This window comes from Oncorhynchus keta, chromosome 14 (genome assembly GCF_023373465.1).
Source record: "Oncorhynchus keta strain PuntledgeMale-10-30-2019 chromosome 14, Oket_V2, whole genome shotgun sequence".
Taxonomy (NCBI): domain Eukaryota; kingdom Metazoa; phylum Chordata; class Actinopteri; order Salmoniformes; family Salmonidae; genus Oncorhynchus; species Oncorhynchus keta.
In genome coordinates, this window is record NC_068434.1 from 8,525,822 (window position 1) to 8,541,310 (window position 15,489).

The following is a 15,489-nucleotide window of genomic DNA, read 5'->3' on the forward strand; positions in this document are numbered from 1 at the left end:
TTCTCCCCTCTCCCTCTCTTACCATTATATCACAGCCTTCTACTAGAAAGATACGAAGGCGACTAATACTTACGTTTAAGCAGGTTGCCAACGATGTTATTATCGTGTCAATAGTATCCACCTTGTCCTTTGTCCTCAATATTCACGCGAATAATAGGCCTAATCACTGACGCTTGGAATATGTTGTTTTTTGCTCGCGCCCAGCGCTCGACAACGCAGAGGCAGCGCATAACAGGTCTACAGTACGTTATTACGTCACCCCGGATTCAGCTCAGCCCTCTCTCATAGGGATTCCGTCAGGTCCAATACCGTGAGGATCAAGTACATACGTTCTGGAGGTCAGCTACCCGCTTTTGGGCGACCCGCAGTTAGGTGGGGGCCAAACTTGGGCGGTTTATTCTACGACACTAACCCGGTTTCCATCCAACTTTTTTTTTTAATGCGAGTTAAAAATGTCTGGCAAAACATTTTAATGACAAGCCTGATGGAAACAGAACAACTTTCCAAATGTCGACAAAAACAAAATAGGTGAGCTATTTTTGTGTAGGTCAAATTAATTATGCGTTAAATGTAGGTGGAAACGCTTGTATTCACATATACATATATTTTTATTAAGTAGGCAAGTCAGTTAAGAACAAATTCTTAGTTTGAATGACAGCCTAGGAACAGTGGGTTAACTGCAGGGACAGAACGACAGATGTGTTCCTTGTCAGCATGGGGGTTTGAACTTGCAACCTTCAGGTTAGTAGTCCAACAATCTAACCACAAGGCTACCCTGCCGTCTACACTCTAACCCCAACGCTACCCTGCCGCCTACACTCTAACCACAACGCTACCCTGCCGCCTACACTCTAACCACAACGCTACCCTGCCGCCTACACTCTAACCACAACGCTACCCTGCCGCCTACACTCTAACCACAACGCTACCCTGCCGCCTACACTCTAACCACAACGCTACCCTGCCGCCTACACTCTAACCACAACGCTACCCTGCCGCCTACACTCTAACCACAACGCTACCCTGCCGTCTACACTCTAACCACAAGGCTACCCTGCCGTCTACACTCTAACCACAACGCTACCCTGCCGGATCTATGGTTAATTCTAGATGAAATAGTCAACTCTGTTACAGTCAACCCTGTCACTTTATTTGGCACTTAATAGGCACTTGCTATAGTATGTATTTGTTACTTTTGAGATGGGAAAACATGTTTTTTATTAAGTTGAACATGTGCTCTTTATGACAGAATATTAGAATTAGGTGAAATAAAAGTTACACTCCCCAAAAGGTACTCAATTGGTGGAATGACCCAAACAATGAATCTACTGTTGCTCTCTCCTCAGACTCTTAGAGAAGCTATTTCAATCTGATATTTCTCCTATGGTCTAAAATAGATGTGTATAGAGGACTCCTCTCTAATATAACATGTCACACATTGTATCAAACTGATGGAATGTTAGGTGTCTCATTGAAAGTCTAACATCTACCATGACTACTGGATGTTTCAATTCTAATAAATAACAAAACAATCCACACCGTAACAACAATATTGCTTTTTTACTAAATGCTTTTATTAAAGAATAAAACTTTGCTAACAAAAATGACATCATCAAACATCACTGGCCTGACTTGAGCAGCTCTGCCTGGGGATGGAGCCAGCAACTTAGCTGCTACCGGTCCGGTCCAGGCTACCTGCAGACCTCCTCCCAGACCTCCTTTTCAGCACCTCCCCTTAACAGGAGAGGTGGTGGAAATGATCAGAGTTGCATTCAACTAGAATAAAGATGAGAAACTCTGGTCTGTGGAGCCACTGGTCTGAGGGGAGGACTTCTGTTGAAACCATTTCCATTTTTGGGATATTTTCTAGGACTGTAGAGGTGGTAAGCAGAGATGAATTTAACTAGGATACAGATGAGAGTCTCTGTTCTTGGGAGGAGGGTCACTGACCTTCGATGGTTTGTTGCCTGATAAAGAGGATACTTGCTGGCTTGAGGAGACTATAATGTTTTGAGGAGGAAATGTGGCTCGATGACTTACAGAGGAGGAGGGATTATTGGGCGACACTTTTAATTACCAACGTAACCTCAGTGGAACTGTGGCTTCATCGAGTTCCAGCTCTAGGCAGACAGCAGGTCAGGAATGCTGTAAGACATCACAGAGACAGGTAAGTATCTATATATTTACATGTGTGTTGCATGTACACTAAACCCTCACATTTGGATAATGTCACTTTTTAAAGTGATGACATGTATATTAACAGTATAAAACATGAATAGATGTTTAAACATTCTTTACCTCATCCTAATTTTCTTCCAGATGCTTGGCTTTTTCTTTGTCTTTGTGTTGGAGATTGGCTCTGATGTGTCAGCCTCTTCTGGAGCTTCTAGTTGCTGGCTGTCTGGCCCCCCCTGATGGTTCTCTGGCCCCTCCTGCTGGTTCTCTGAACTCCCCTCCTGGTTGTCTGCCCATGCCTGTTGCCTCCTTGGCCTTTCCTGGTGGCCATCAGCAGATCCAGTGGGCTCTTGGCTTACTTGTTGGCCTGTTGTCCACCAGGGCAACTCCTGACCGTGGTTGTAATCGTGGCTGTGTTGGGTGGTTAGACACCGGGTGTTGATTTGAGCATCAGCCTCCAGATTCATCTGATCCAGGTAGTTTTCCTTCATCCTCTCCCTCTCCTCCTTCAGTTGTTGATGAGTGTGTTTTTTAAGCAGGGACCGCTCTCTCCACTGCTTATTGAAATCCTCCATCTTCTTCCTTCTCTCCTCAGCCTTCAGCAGCTCCTTCCTCTTCTCCCTCTCTCTCTCTGCCCGGGTCATGGTGGATGTTAGCCTTGTATGTCCAGGGATGGCTGGGAGGGGAGAAGAAGTAGAGTTTACATTCAACTTAGTGGATTTGATATCAACTTAAATGTAATGGACACAGGGAATGAAGAATAGAAAACACAATTGGACCTCAATGATTCTTTACTCTTTTCAGTTAAGCAAGGCATGGAATGTGTCAATAAAGTGCAATAATTCCCATCCCGAATTGACCTGGTCCTAAATTGAACATGAGTCCAGAATGGCACCTATTCTTAGTATAGTGCCAGGGCATATGTGATCACTTAGGGCCCCATGGCCACTAGTAGCCCCCGGATCCCCCCCCCAAAACACGTTTTTGCGTGTGTTTTTTTATGAACTCTTTCTGGGTCTCTACTTAAGTCTTGAGAGTTAGACTAGTAGATAACACAAGGTACCATTTAAAAACGTGGTTGTTATCAGCAGTATTTTTCTTGTTCTGTCAGTCAGACACTCAATGAGCCATGTCAGCTAACATATTCTTTGGACAGTAGTTTTATATTGAAACAATGATGCAACATGATGACTGGTGTGGAACTTATGTGTGTAGAGGAGACTAAAGAGGATGATGTCATAAGTAGAGGGAAAACAGGTCTTACCTATGTGGACGATCTTATGGCCCTCCTCAGCCTCTCTCTGATATGTTCTCTCTATCTTTCTGAGGTTCCTCTTCTCCCATGTTTTATTCACCCAGCCCACAGCTTTCCTTCTGATACTTTTATCAGGTGGGAGAATGTCCTCCTTGTCATCGTCCTTCTCCTCCTCCTCTAACTCACCCCTCTTGTACTCAAGGATCTCCCTTCTTTCCTCTTCCACCATCTCCTCTCTTTTTTTTGTCTCTATTATATTTTCTCTCTCTCTGATTAAAGATAAATGGCCTTCAATGGCTCTCTTTCTCTGCTCCTCTCTCTCATCCTCTCTCTGCCTCTCCTCCTCTCTTAGTCTCAACATTTCTTTCTGTCTAGCAATTTCAATCTCTTGTTTTATATCCTGCTCCTCTTGTTGTCTTGCCCTCTCCTGTTTTCTTTCCATCTCCAGCCGTCTTTCCTCCTTCTCCCTCCTGATTTGTTGTCCTCTTTCTATGTGTTCTCGTTCCCCCTTCAACACTTCTAACCTCCTCTCTTTACGCCTATTGAAGACTTCCCGTGCTTTTGCTTTAACATTAACTACTACATGTTTCTTCATGCTTACTTCCTTTCCTCTCTCTTCTCTTTCCCTGTACTCTTCCTCTGCTTCCTTAATCACTTCCTGCTTTTCTTCCATCTCTCTCTCCTGTTCTATCTCCAGTTCATTCTGTCCCTCAATTTCCCCCAAAATATTTTTCTGCCCCTCCTTTCTTCTTCCTGCTTCCTCCCTTTCTTTCATAATCATCTTTTCTTTCTCCATCTCTTTCTGTTGCTGATCTTTTAATTCCATATCTCTCTGATTGTCATTGTCTTTCTCCCTTTCTTTCTCCTTCTCCTTTTGTTTCTGTCTCTCCTCTTGTTGTTGTCGTCTGTGTATCTCTTCTATCTCTCTCTGTCTCTTGTTCTCCCTCTCTCTTCCATCCTTCTCCATGTCAATTTGCTTCTGTTTCCATATATTTTCTTCTTCTTGATCTCTCTCAAACATTATCTTTCTCTCCTCTTGTTGTTGTCGTCTTTCTTTCTCTCCCATCTCTCTCTGTCTCTCTTTCTCTTCGATCGCTCTCTGTCTCTCTTCTTCTCGTTCTTCCTCTTCCATCTCTTTTTGCTTCTGTTTAAATAGTTGTTCTTCATTCTCTCTTTCAATCTCTTTCTGTCTCTCTTCTTCTCTTTCGATATGTTTTTGTCTCTTTTCCATTATCTTTCTTTTGATCTCTCTCTGTCTCTCTTTCTCCCTCTCTCGTTCTTCCTCTTCCATCTCTATTTGCTTCTGTTTACATCTTTCTTCTTCAATCTCTCTTTCAATCTCTCTCTGTCTCTCTTCTTCTCTTTCCATAATTTTCTGTCTCTTCTCCATTCTCTTTCTTTTGATCTCTCTTTGTCTCTCTTTCTCCCTCTCTCGTTCGTCCTCTTCCATCTCTTTTTGCTTCTGTTCAAATAGTTCTTCTTCATTCTCTCTTTCAATCTCTTTCTGTCTCTCTTTCTCCCTCTCTCTTTCTTCCTCTTCCATCTCTATTTGCTTCTGTTTACATCTTTCTTCTTCAATCTCTCTTTCAATCTCTCTCTGTCTCTCTTCTTCTCTTTCCATAATTTTCTGTCTCTTCTCCATTCGCTTTCTTTTGATCTCTCTCTGTCTCTCTTTCTCCCTCTCTCGTTCGTCCTCTTCCATCTCTTTTTGCTTCTGTTCAAATAGTTCTTCTTCATTCTCTCTTTCAATCTCTTTCTGTCTCTCTTTCTCCCTCTCTCGTTCTTCCTCTTCCATCTCAATTTGCTTCTGTTTACATCTTTCTTCTTCGTGCTCTCTTTCAATCTCTTTCTGTCTCTCTTCTTCTCTTTCGATATGTTTTTGTCTCTTTTCCATTATCTTTCTTTTGATCTCTCTCTGTCTCTCTTTCTCCCTCTCTCGTTCTTCCTCTTCCATCTCTATTTGCTTCTGTTTACATCTTTCTTCTTCAATCTCTCTTTCAATCTCTCTCTGTCTCTCTTCTTCTCTTTCCATAATTTTCTGTCTCTTCTCCATTCTCTTCCTTTTGATCTCTCTCTGTCTCTCTTTCTCCCTCTCTCTTTCTTCCTCTTCCATCTCTATGTGCTTCTGTTTGCGTCTCTCCTCTTCTTCTTCTCTCTCCATCTCCTTCTTCTTCTCATCTTCTTCTTGTCTCTGTTTTGGTATTTTCTCCATTCTCTTTCTTTCTACCTCTTTCTGTTTGTTGTGCTCACCCTCCATCTTCTCCTCCATGTCCATTTGGTTCTGTTTCCATTTATATTTGTCTGTTTCCATATTTTCTAATTCTATCTGCTGTTCCTTGATTTTCTTGAAGACTTCCTCCAATTCAGACGTCTTTTTGTCATTGATGAGGGCCGTCTCCATCTCCATCTCTCTCTCCACTCTATTTTTCATCTCCTCTTCACTTCGTCTCCAATAATTTTCTCTCTCTCTGTTTCTATCAAATGTTCTCTCTGGTTCAGTCTCGTCTTTCAATCTAATCTCTTCTTTCATTCTCACAACCTCTCTGTCTAACACTAGTACATTTTGGTTAACCTGTTTCACTCTCTCATTCTGTCTTCTAAACGCTTCTTTCGCTCTTTCAAATTTGATTTTGTATTGAATCTCTTTTGTTGTCATATCTTCTTTCAGTCTCTCAACCTCTCTCTCTAACTCTTTTACCTTTTCGTTAACCAGTTTGACTTTCTCATTCTCTGCAATACGCATGTCTCTTTCTCTTTCAAATATGATTTCCTTCTCAATCTCTTTCAATCTCTCAATCTCTCGTTCTAACGCTTTTATTGTTTCTTCTGCCTGTTCCACTTTCTTCTTCATTTCTTGTCTTTCCAATTCTGCTTTTCTCTCCCTTTCCATCTCCCTTTCTCTCTCCCTTTCCCTCTCTCTTTCCCTCTCTCTTCCTGTTTCAATAGGTTTGTTGTTCCAGGCCAGTCTTGGTCGCTGCTCCTCCATGACTTTCTGCCATAGCCTCAACCTCTCAATCTCTTGCTTCATTTTAAAAGGTAAAGTTAGTGATAATCTATTACCAAGACATACTTTCAAAGGATTTGCAGAGAATGATACACAGAAATACAACCTAGAGCTAGGTAATTGAATCAAACACTGGACAACATCAATAGCAGGGTCATGTTGATCAATTCATCTGGACAATTCATTGTCAATTAATGTATTGACATGGTTTGAAAAAAATATGAGACATTTTACGGAATCAATTATGTCCAAAATGTGTACAAATACAAACACACAACCTTTTTGCCCATTCAGTTAGGGGTTTGAGAAATTCCTGTTACAATTTGTGTGATGTTACGCTAATGTTGCCTCTGATATTTATGCTTGTAGAAATTACTCCTACAAATGATGCTTCACTAATGCAACTATTTACAACCTGCACAGATACAGTTATCAACAACAACAACAGTAATGACGTTAATAAGGAAGTGGATATTCAACCGGAAGAAGAAAGGGATAGGGGTTGAGATAAATGAAGGTTAGGTTCAGGACCTAGGGTTGGGTTAAGGTAAAGGTTAGGTATAGTTTCAGTGAGGTTAAGGTAAGGGTTAAGGAAAGGAATAAAAGTTAACATTAGGTTAGCGTACCGCTGTCTGCCACTATTCATTTTCAGCTGGGTAAATATACACTGCCTTTTAATAATAACAATGACATGTCTTACGTGGGCCAGTTGTAGGTCCACCATCAGTAGATCCAGCAGTTGTTTGAGTCTGTGGATCTCCTGCAGTTTTCTCTGGTACTCCATTGCTTCTGTGGCTCTCTCTGCTTCTCTCTGTCTCTCTGCTTCTCTCTGTCTCTCTGCCTCCCTCTGTCTCTCTGCCTCCCTCTGTCTCTCTGCCTCCCTCTGTCTCTCTGCCTCCCTCTGTCTCTCTGCTTCTCTCTGTCTCTCTGCCTCTCTCTGGCTCTCTGCCTCCCTCTGGCTCTCTGCCTCCCTCTGGCTCTCTGCCTCTCTCTGGCTCTCTGCCTCCCTCTGGCTCTCTGCCTCCCTCAGTCTCAGGATCTCAGCCTTCCACTCTTTCATTATACCCCTTTCTACTCTTCTTCTCCTCCTTTCATCTTTTAAAAGGGCTCGGAGATGGTCTGTCTCAGACTGTAATTGTTCAATGATCTTGTCCTTCTCCGTTCCACCATTCCTCTTCTTATTTTCCTCCTCCCAGAGGCACACTTGAAGTCTGTCCATCTCCTTCTGATTTTGGATCGTTTGAGCCTTCCCCATCAACTCAAGCATGTGGGCTTCCTTCTCTGTACATCTCTGCCTGCTTGTAGCTGGGAGCAAAGGAATGTCAACACATTATTTAGGAAGTGAACTCAGACAATTTACTACAATATTAAAATAATAATTAAACTTCTGCTCAATTTAACTGTCTTTAATAACACAAATCACACAACTGTGACTTACAATACGTGAATGTGATGAGTTGACTGTCCATGATGGCCAGAGGTGGGTAATGTGTAGCTCTGGTCCAGGGCGTTACCTACAGCTTGCAGACACTGAGCCTTCCTTCAGCAAGCCGCACATAATGCCCTGGACCAGAGCTAGGTTATGTGATGAATGACTTACAGACTGTTCCATATGATAGGAGGGGGTAAGAAGACAGTCCCAGTAGGAGACGGAGATCGTCCAGAAGAAGAAGAGCTGTCCATCTCCTCAGAGACTGCAGGAAAGGTCTACAAGTTTTATTTCTGGAAAATAAAGAGATGCCTTCGTTCAGCAACAATGTGTGTTTCTATGTTTCTGTCACTAGATGGTGCCATTGTACACAACATTTACTCACCAGGTCAGTGAATTCAGAAACAGTCTTCAGAGTTGAGTCCTCAAGCTCTAGCCTACAACCCATCATGCATCAGCACAACTAATATAATAATACCTCATCACAACTTCATAATCACAGTACACCTGGATTGTGTTCACAAAGTGTTTCAGGGTAGAAGTGCTGATCTAGGATCAGGTCGCCTCCTGTCCATCAAAACGTATTCAGTTTAATTTAAAAGACCAAACTGATTATTGATCAGCACTCCTTCTATGAGACTTTGTGAATATGAGCCTATGTGAAAGAACCTTTCTGGCATATGCTGGCTAGACAGTACACAGACAATTCAGATAGTCCGACAGACAGACAGAAGAGTAGATACAGATGGAGTGATTGATAGCAACAGAAATAACGAAGCGGATGGTTAATGTATTGTAAACTTTTGTAAATATTTGACTCACCTCAAATCACACGTGTCAAACCTCAGTTTTAGTGTGGAACCGAATGATATGTTCCGCATTAACTTTCTCTGGTCTGGAGCTGTATTGTTGCGTCATTTGAAACGCTTGAGCGTCATAATCCGTTCACCGCGCCTGCTTGATTGACAGCTTGGGGTTCTCCTGCGCACCAGTGTCCAAAAGTCGATAATGTTTAGCTACTCATAATTGATAAAGACATAACTATTTTCACTTGACTTTTATTTCGTGTATTTTTGCCTAAGTTTATTTGGAATTCTATGTTGTGTGATTTGTGGTTGTATGGGCCTAAAGTTAAATGAAATACAAACAGCAACCATAGCCTACAAACATAATAACATTACAGCCATAACTGTACAAATAAACATACAATCACAACTCTCTCCCCACTATATTTATTATTTCTGCAGTGAGGATTCACCCCCTTTAGATAATGATGTTGTAATTTATCTACAGAAAAACGTTGTTCTGAGCTCAACAAGCAGAATTAGCAGTTTGCAAATCATAGAGCCAGATGAATGGCTCTTTCACCGATGCAATTCGGTTCCCGAGGTTCAACAAAAATATCCGTTCAAAAAGAGCCGTTCGTTCGTGAACGACACATCACCACACTGTAGTTCTCCACCATTTCGTATCGTGAGCTGGAGGAGCGTTCGTCCAACTTCTCATCCAAGTAAATGGCAGCGGCGCATCATCCATCCGCTGAAATCCCAAGGGACTGGGAGGATAGTTCACGATGCAACAAGCGTTTGGGGAGGACATTCATTGAAACGCAATGACTGTTTTTAAATTCTTGAGGGACTCTTGCTCCAGGGGAAATCTCAGCAGTGATGTCTCTGCTGTGCGTCAGAAGTGGGATCTTTTCCTTCTTCACTATGCTTATTATACTGTACATATCGGTCACATTAATGACATTGCACTCAGGAAAGTTGTCTGTAGGCTATTGGGGAGATGCGCATAGCCCGTTGAGTTGTCACGTTCCAGTCCAAACGTGACCTGGAGCTATTCTTTCACACATGGAGATGACATGTTGTCTTTATATGTAGATTATATTTTGGTTTTATATTTCATATTTGATTGATGATTAGCCCTATGACTTTGTCCTCTCTTGTTATATCTTAAACGTTATGCCCTTGTGCAGATCTTCTCTCTAAACAATAGTCATAATAGTTTGAGAATGAGTTGAGTAAACTACACTGCCCTAACATTATCCTCTCATCATGGGTGTGATTCAGACTCTAGTTTCTCCCTGTATGTCCAGTAAACCTCCTCTCATCATGGGTGTGATTCAGACTGTAGTTTCTCCCTGTATGTCCAGTAAACCTCCTCTCATCATGGGTGTGATTCAGACTCTAGTTTCTCCCTGTGTGTCCAGTAAACCTCCTCTCATCATGGGTGTGATTCAGACTCTAGTTTCTCCCTGTATGTCCAGTAAACCTCCTCTCATCATGGGTGTGATTCAGCCTGAAGCTGGAGAGGCCAGTAGCAACCAGCCCATCCACTTTATTACTAGTTGGGGATGGATAGTATCTCTAGAGGTACAGTAGGGCATTTCCATGTAAAAGGATTGTGTATTAGGTATTTGTGAAATTGTTAGATATTACTGGTTAGATAATACTGCACTGTCGGAACTAGAAGCACAAGCATTTCGCTAGACTCGCAATAACATCTACTAACCATGTGTTGTGACCAATAAAATTAGATTTTGATTTACGCACCAATTATGACGGTCATAGGAGCATGTGTAATTGGGTGTCAAATGAAATCTAAGAGTGTATAGTTTTGGTAAATGTAATTCTAGATACATTTTTCAACCAGTGAAGGCTTTGATTTCTGGGTCAACAGATGGAAAAGGGATCTTAGAAAACATCACCAGAAAAAGTCTTAAAAGGTCCAATATCAGAACTACATAAAACCAGAATCATGTTGACATAAAGACCCCTGACTACTAATATCTTCTTTAAGTTTCAGAAATATTACCTTGTGCCTTGTAATTCCGTTACCAAAAACCCTGTAACGGTTTTCTAGGTGTGAAGGAGAGTCGGACCAAACTGCAGCGTGTAGATTGCGATCCATGTTTAATGAACACCATGCCACACCCTGGCCTGACCCAATACATGAAGATAAACACAAAATACTTCGACCAGGGCGTGACAGAACCCCCCTAAGGTGCGGACTCCCGAACGCACCTCAAAACAATAGGGAGGGTCCGGGTGGGCGTCTGCCCATGGTGGCGGCTCCGGCGCGGGACGTGGACCCCACTCAGTCAATGTCTTAGTCCCCTCTCCTCGCGTCCCTGGATAGTCCACCCTCGCCGCCGACCATGGCCTAGTAGTCCTCACCCAGAACCCCACTGGACTGAGGAGCAGATCGGGACTGAAGGACAGCTCGGGACTGAGGCAGCTCGGGACTGAGGGGAAGCTCGGGAGTGAGAGAAAGCTCGGGAGTGAGAGAAAGCTCGGGAGTGAGAGAAAGCTCGGGAGTGAGAGGAAGCTCGGGAGTGAGAGGAAGCTCGGGAGTGACAGGAAGCTCGGGAGTGAGAGGCTCGGGAGTGAGAGGAAGCTCGGGAGTGAGAGGAAGCTCGGGAGTGAGAGGAAGCTCGGGAGTGAGAGGAAGCTCAGGAGTGAGAGGAAGCTCAGGAGTGAGAGGAAGCTCAGGCAGGTAGATAGATCTACCAGATCCTGGCTGGCTGGTGGTCTCAGCAGTACCTGGCTGACTGGCAGATCCTGGCTGACTGGCAGATCCTGGCTGACTGGCGGATCCTGGCCGACTGGCGGATCCTGGCCGACTGGCAGTTCTGGCAGATCTGGAAGAGTCTGGTTGACTGGCAGATCTGGAAGAGTCTGGTTGACTGGCAGATCTGGAAGAGTCTGGTTGACTGGCAGATCTGGAAGAGTCTGGTTGACTGGCAGATCTGGAAGAGTCTGGTTGACTGGCAGATCTGGAAGAGTCTGGTTGACTGGCAGATCTGGAAGAGTCTGGTTGACTGGCGGATCTGGAAGAGTCTGGCGGATCTGGAAGAGTCTGGCTGACTGGCGGATCTGGAAGAGTCTGGCTGACTGAAAGATCTGGCTGCTCCATGCTGACTGGCGGCTCTGGCTGCTCCACGCTGACTGGCGGCTCTGGCTGCTCCATGTAGGCTGGCAGCTCTGGCGGCTTCTTACAGACTGGCAGCTCTGGCGGCTCCGTGCAGACTGGCAGCTCTTTGCAGACTGGCAGCTCCTTACAGACTGGCAGCTCCTTGCAGACTGGCAGCTCCTTGCAGACTGGCAGCTCCGTGCAGACTGGCAGCTCCTTGCAGGCTGGCAGCTCCTTGCAGACTGACAGCTCCTTGCAGACTGGCAGCTCCTTGCAGACTGGCATCTCTGGCTGCTTCATGCAGACTGACAGCTCTGGCTGCTTCATGCAGACTGACAGCTCTGGCTGCTCCATGCAGACTGACAGCTCTGGCTGCTCCATGCAGACTGACATCTCTGGCTGCTCCATGCAGACTGACATCTCTGGCTGCTCCATGCAGACTGACATCTCTGGCTGCTCCATGCAGACTGACAGCTCTGGCTGCTCCATGCAGACCGACAGCTCTGGCTGCGCTGAACAGGCGGGAGACTCCAGCAGCGCTGTAGAGGAGGAAGGCTCTGGCTGCGCTGAATTGGCGGGAGACTCCGGGAGCGCAGGAGAGGAGAAAGGCGAGGCGCACTGTAGGCCTGATGCGTGGAGGTGGTACTGGATAGACCGGACCGTGCAGGCGCACTGGAGCACAGAGCCCGTGGAATAGCCCGCACTGGGCTATGCAGGCGAACCGGAGACACCGAGCGCAAGGCTGGTGCCATGTAAGCCGGCCCAAGGAGACGCACTGGGGACCAAATGCGTAGAGCCGGCTTCATGGCATTTGGCTCAATGCTCAATCTAGCCTGGCCGATACGCGGAGCTGGAATATACCGCACCGGGCTATGCACCCAGGGTCCTCTCCCTTCGAGGATTTCCTCCCATGTCCAGAAATCCTTATTGCGCATCTCCTCTTTGGGCTGCTCCTGCCTGTTGACACGCTGCTTGGTCCGTTTGTGGTGGGTGATTCTGTAACGGTTTTCTAGGTGTGAAGGAGAGTCGGACCAAACTGCAGCGTGTAGATTTCGATCCATGTTTAATGAACACCGTAAACACGAATTAACACAAACACTACAAAACAAAGAACGTAAATAACGAAACGAAAACCGAAACAGCCTATACTTGTGTCAACTAACACAGCGACAGGAACAAAGACACTAAGGACAATCACCCACGACAAACTCAAAGAATATGGCTGCCTAAATATGGTTCCCAATCAGAGACAACGATAAACACGTGCCTCTGATTGAGAACCACTTCAGACAGCCATAGACTTTGCTAGATACCCCACTAAGCTACAGTCCCAATACCAACACCAAAACCCTAAGACAAAACACACCACAATACAAAAACCCCATGCCACACCCTGGCCTGACCCAATACATGAAGATAAACACAAAATACTTCGACCAGGGCGTGACAAACCCACATAAACTTCAAGATATTTTCACATTTGTCTTTGTGGGGAGGGGGGATAATGAAAGTTCGCAGAAGTAATGGTGGAGCTAACAATTAGTTTGAGTGATTTTTCTGATGTATATTTTTTGGGTGAATTATTAAGTGATTAAAACTCGTAATTCCGTTACCAAAATGCTAGTGGAATTACCAAGAAATCTGTAACCGAATTACTGCAACTGAATTGGCTGAAATGGGAAATCACAATATTCACAAACCACAATTGGGTCACCTGGTACTGTCCTCCTTTCCACTGGCATATTGTTCAGCTCATAACTGTTTTCTTTCTCTTCTCTGGTGGTCAAATTAACAGTGTTTAAAACAGTCTGTCTGGACAATCTCTCTCTGCATGCTGAGAGTGTTTGGTGCATGCTGGGAATTGTATGAGTGAGTGTTGTGTAGAGTTACATATCCTGCTTTTTCTTTTACATGTATTTTTCTTGGTGGTGTCTTTTTTCTCTTCCTGTGCATCATCATGCATATCAGTATTGTTATTTAGTTGTTATGGTATAAGTAAATACATTGTTTTTCGTGTTGAAATTGGCTTTGGCGGGGGTGGCGACCCACATGGGGATGCCGTCCCTGTCACTTCAGCACGGCTTTAGGTGTGTTACTGAAGCTACTGTCACTCACCGTGGAGGAGTTTCTGGTCGCCGTAGGAGAGAAGGTGGGATATGAGAATGTTGCTTATGAGTCACGGATGAATAAAGCGGTGGTGGTTTTGCTTAAAGAAGAGTCTTGTAGATCGTATGGTTGAGCATGGTGTACTTCTTAAAGAAGAGAGTCTTGTAGATCGTATGGTTGAGCATGGTGTACTTCTTAAAGAAGAGTGTCTTGTAGATCGTATGGTTGAGCATGGTGTACTTCTTAAAGAAGAGTCTTGTAGATCGTATGGTTGAGCATGGTGTACTTCTTAAAGAAGAGTGTCTTGTAGATCGTATGGTTGAGCATGGTGTACTTCTTAAAGAAGAGTGTCTTGTAGATCGTATGGTTGAGCATGGTGTACTTCTTAAAGAAGAGTCTTGTAGATCGTATGGTTGAGCATGGTGTACTTCTTAAAGAAGAGTGTCTTGTAGATCGTATGGTTGAGCATGGTGTACTTCTTAAAGAAGAGTGTCTTGTAGATCGTATGGTTGAGCATGGTGTACTTCTTAAAGAAGAGTGTCTGGTTGATCGTATGGTTGAGCATGGTGTACTTCTTAAAGAAGAGTGTCTTGTAGATCGTATGGTTGAGCATGGTGTACTTCTTAAAGAAGAGTGTCTTGTAGATCGTATGGTTGAGCATGGTGTACTTCTTAAAGAAGAGTGTCTTGTAGATCGTATGGTTGAGCATGGCGTACTTCTTAAAGAAGAGTCTTGTAGATCTTATGGTTGAGCATGGTGTACTTCTTAAAGAAGAGTCTTGTAGATCGTATGGTTGAGCATGGTGTACTTCTTAAAGAAGAGAGTCTTGTAGATCGTATGGTTGAGATGGTTGAGCATAGTGTACTTCTTAAAGAAGAGAGTCTTGTAGATCGTATGGTTGAGCATGGTGTACTTCTTAAAGAAGAGTCTTGTAGATCGTATGGTTGAGCATGGTGTACTTCTTAAAGAAGAGTCTTGTAGATCGTATGGTTGAGCATGGTGTACTTCTTAAAGAAGAGAGTCTTGTAGATCGTATGGTTGAGCATGGTGTACTTCTTAAAGAAGAGAGTCTTGTAGATCGTATGGTTGAGCATGGTGTACTTCTTAAAGAAGAGAGTCTTGTAGATCGTATGGTTGAGCATGGTGTACTTCTTAAAGAAGAGTGTCTGGTTGATTGTATGATTGAGCATGGCGTACTTCTTAAAGAAGAGAGTCTTGTAGATCGTATGGTTGAGCATGGTGTACTTCTTAAAGAAGAGAGTCTTGTAGATCGTATGGTTGAGCATGGTGTACTTCTTAAAGAAGAGAGTCTTGTAGATCGTATGGTTGAGATGGTTGAGCATAGTGTACTTCTTAAAGAAGAGAGTCTTGTAGATCGTATGGTTGAGCATGGTGTACTTCTTAAAGAAGAGTGTCTGGTTGATCGTATGGTTGAGCATGGTGTACTTCTTAAAGAAGAGTCTTGTAGATCGTATGGTTGAGCATGGTGTACTTCTTAAAGAAGAGAGTCTTGTAGATCGTATGGTTGAGCATGGCGTACTTCTTAAAGAAGAGAGTCTTGTAGATCGTATGGTTGAGCATGGTGTACTTCTTAAAGAAGAGTGT

At 43.9% G+C, this 15,489-nt stretch overlaps 2 protein-coding genes across 2 annotated transcripts in view; both read right to left on the minus strand.

The window, feature by feature from the left end:
- LOC118400688 (AP-4 complex accessory subunit RUSC2-like) overlaps nucleotides 1-525 on the minus strand; it is a 64,613-nt gene extending 64,088 nt beyond the window's left edge. The window contains exon 1 of the mRNA XM_052462668.1: nucleotides 74-525. The gene's annotated coding sequence lies outside the window, so the exon portion shown is untranslated. The remainder of the gene's footprint in view (nucleotides 1-73) is intronic.
- A 1,522-nt stretch (nucleotides 526-2,047) lies between these two features.
- On the minus strand, nucleotides 2,048-7,654 carry LOC127907177 (trichohyalin-like). The gene is made up of 4 exons (XM_052460963.1): nucleotides 7,135-7,654; nucleotides 3,440-6,452; nucleotides 2,299-2,851; nucleotides 2,048-2,145 (listed from the first exon to the last, which is right to left on the minus strand). The coding sequence occupies exons 1-4, from the start codon at nucleotides 7,651-7,653 to the stop codon at nucleotides 2,121-2,123; spliced, it is 4,110 nt and encodes a 1,369-aa protein (XP_052316923.1). The 5' UTR covers nucleotide 7,654; the 3' UTR covers nucleotides 2,048-2,120.
- Between the last annotated feature and the right edge of the window lie 7,835 nt (nucleotides 7,655-15,489).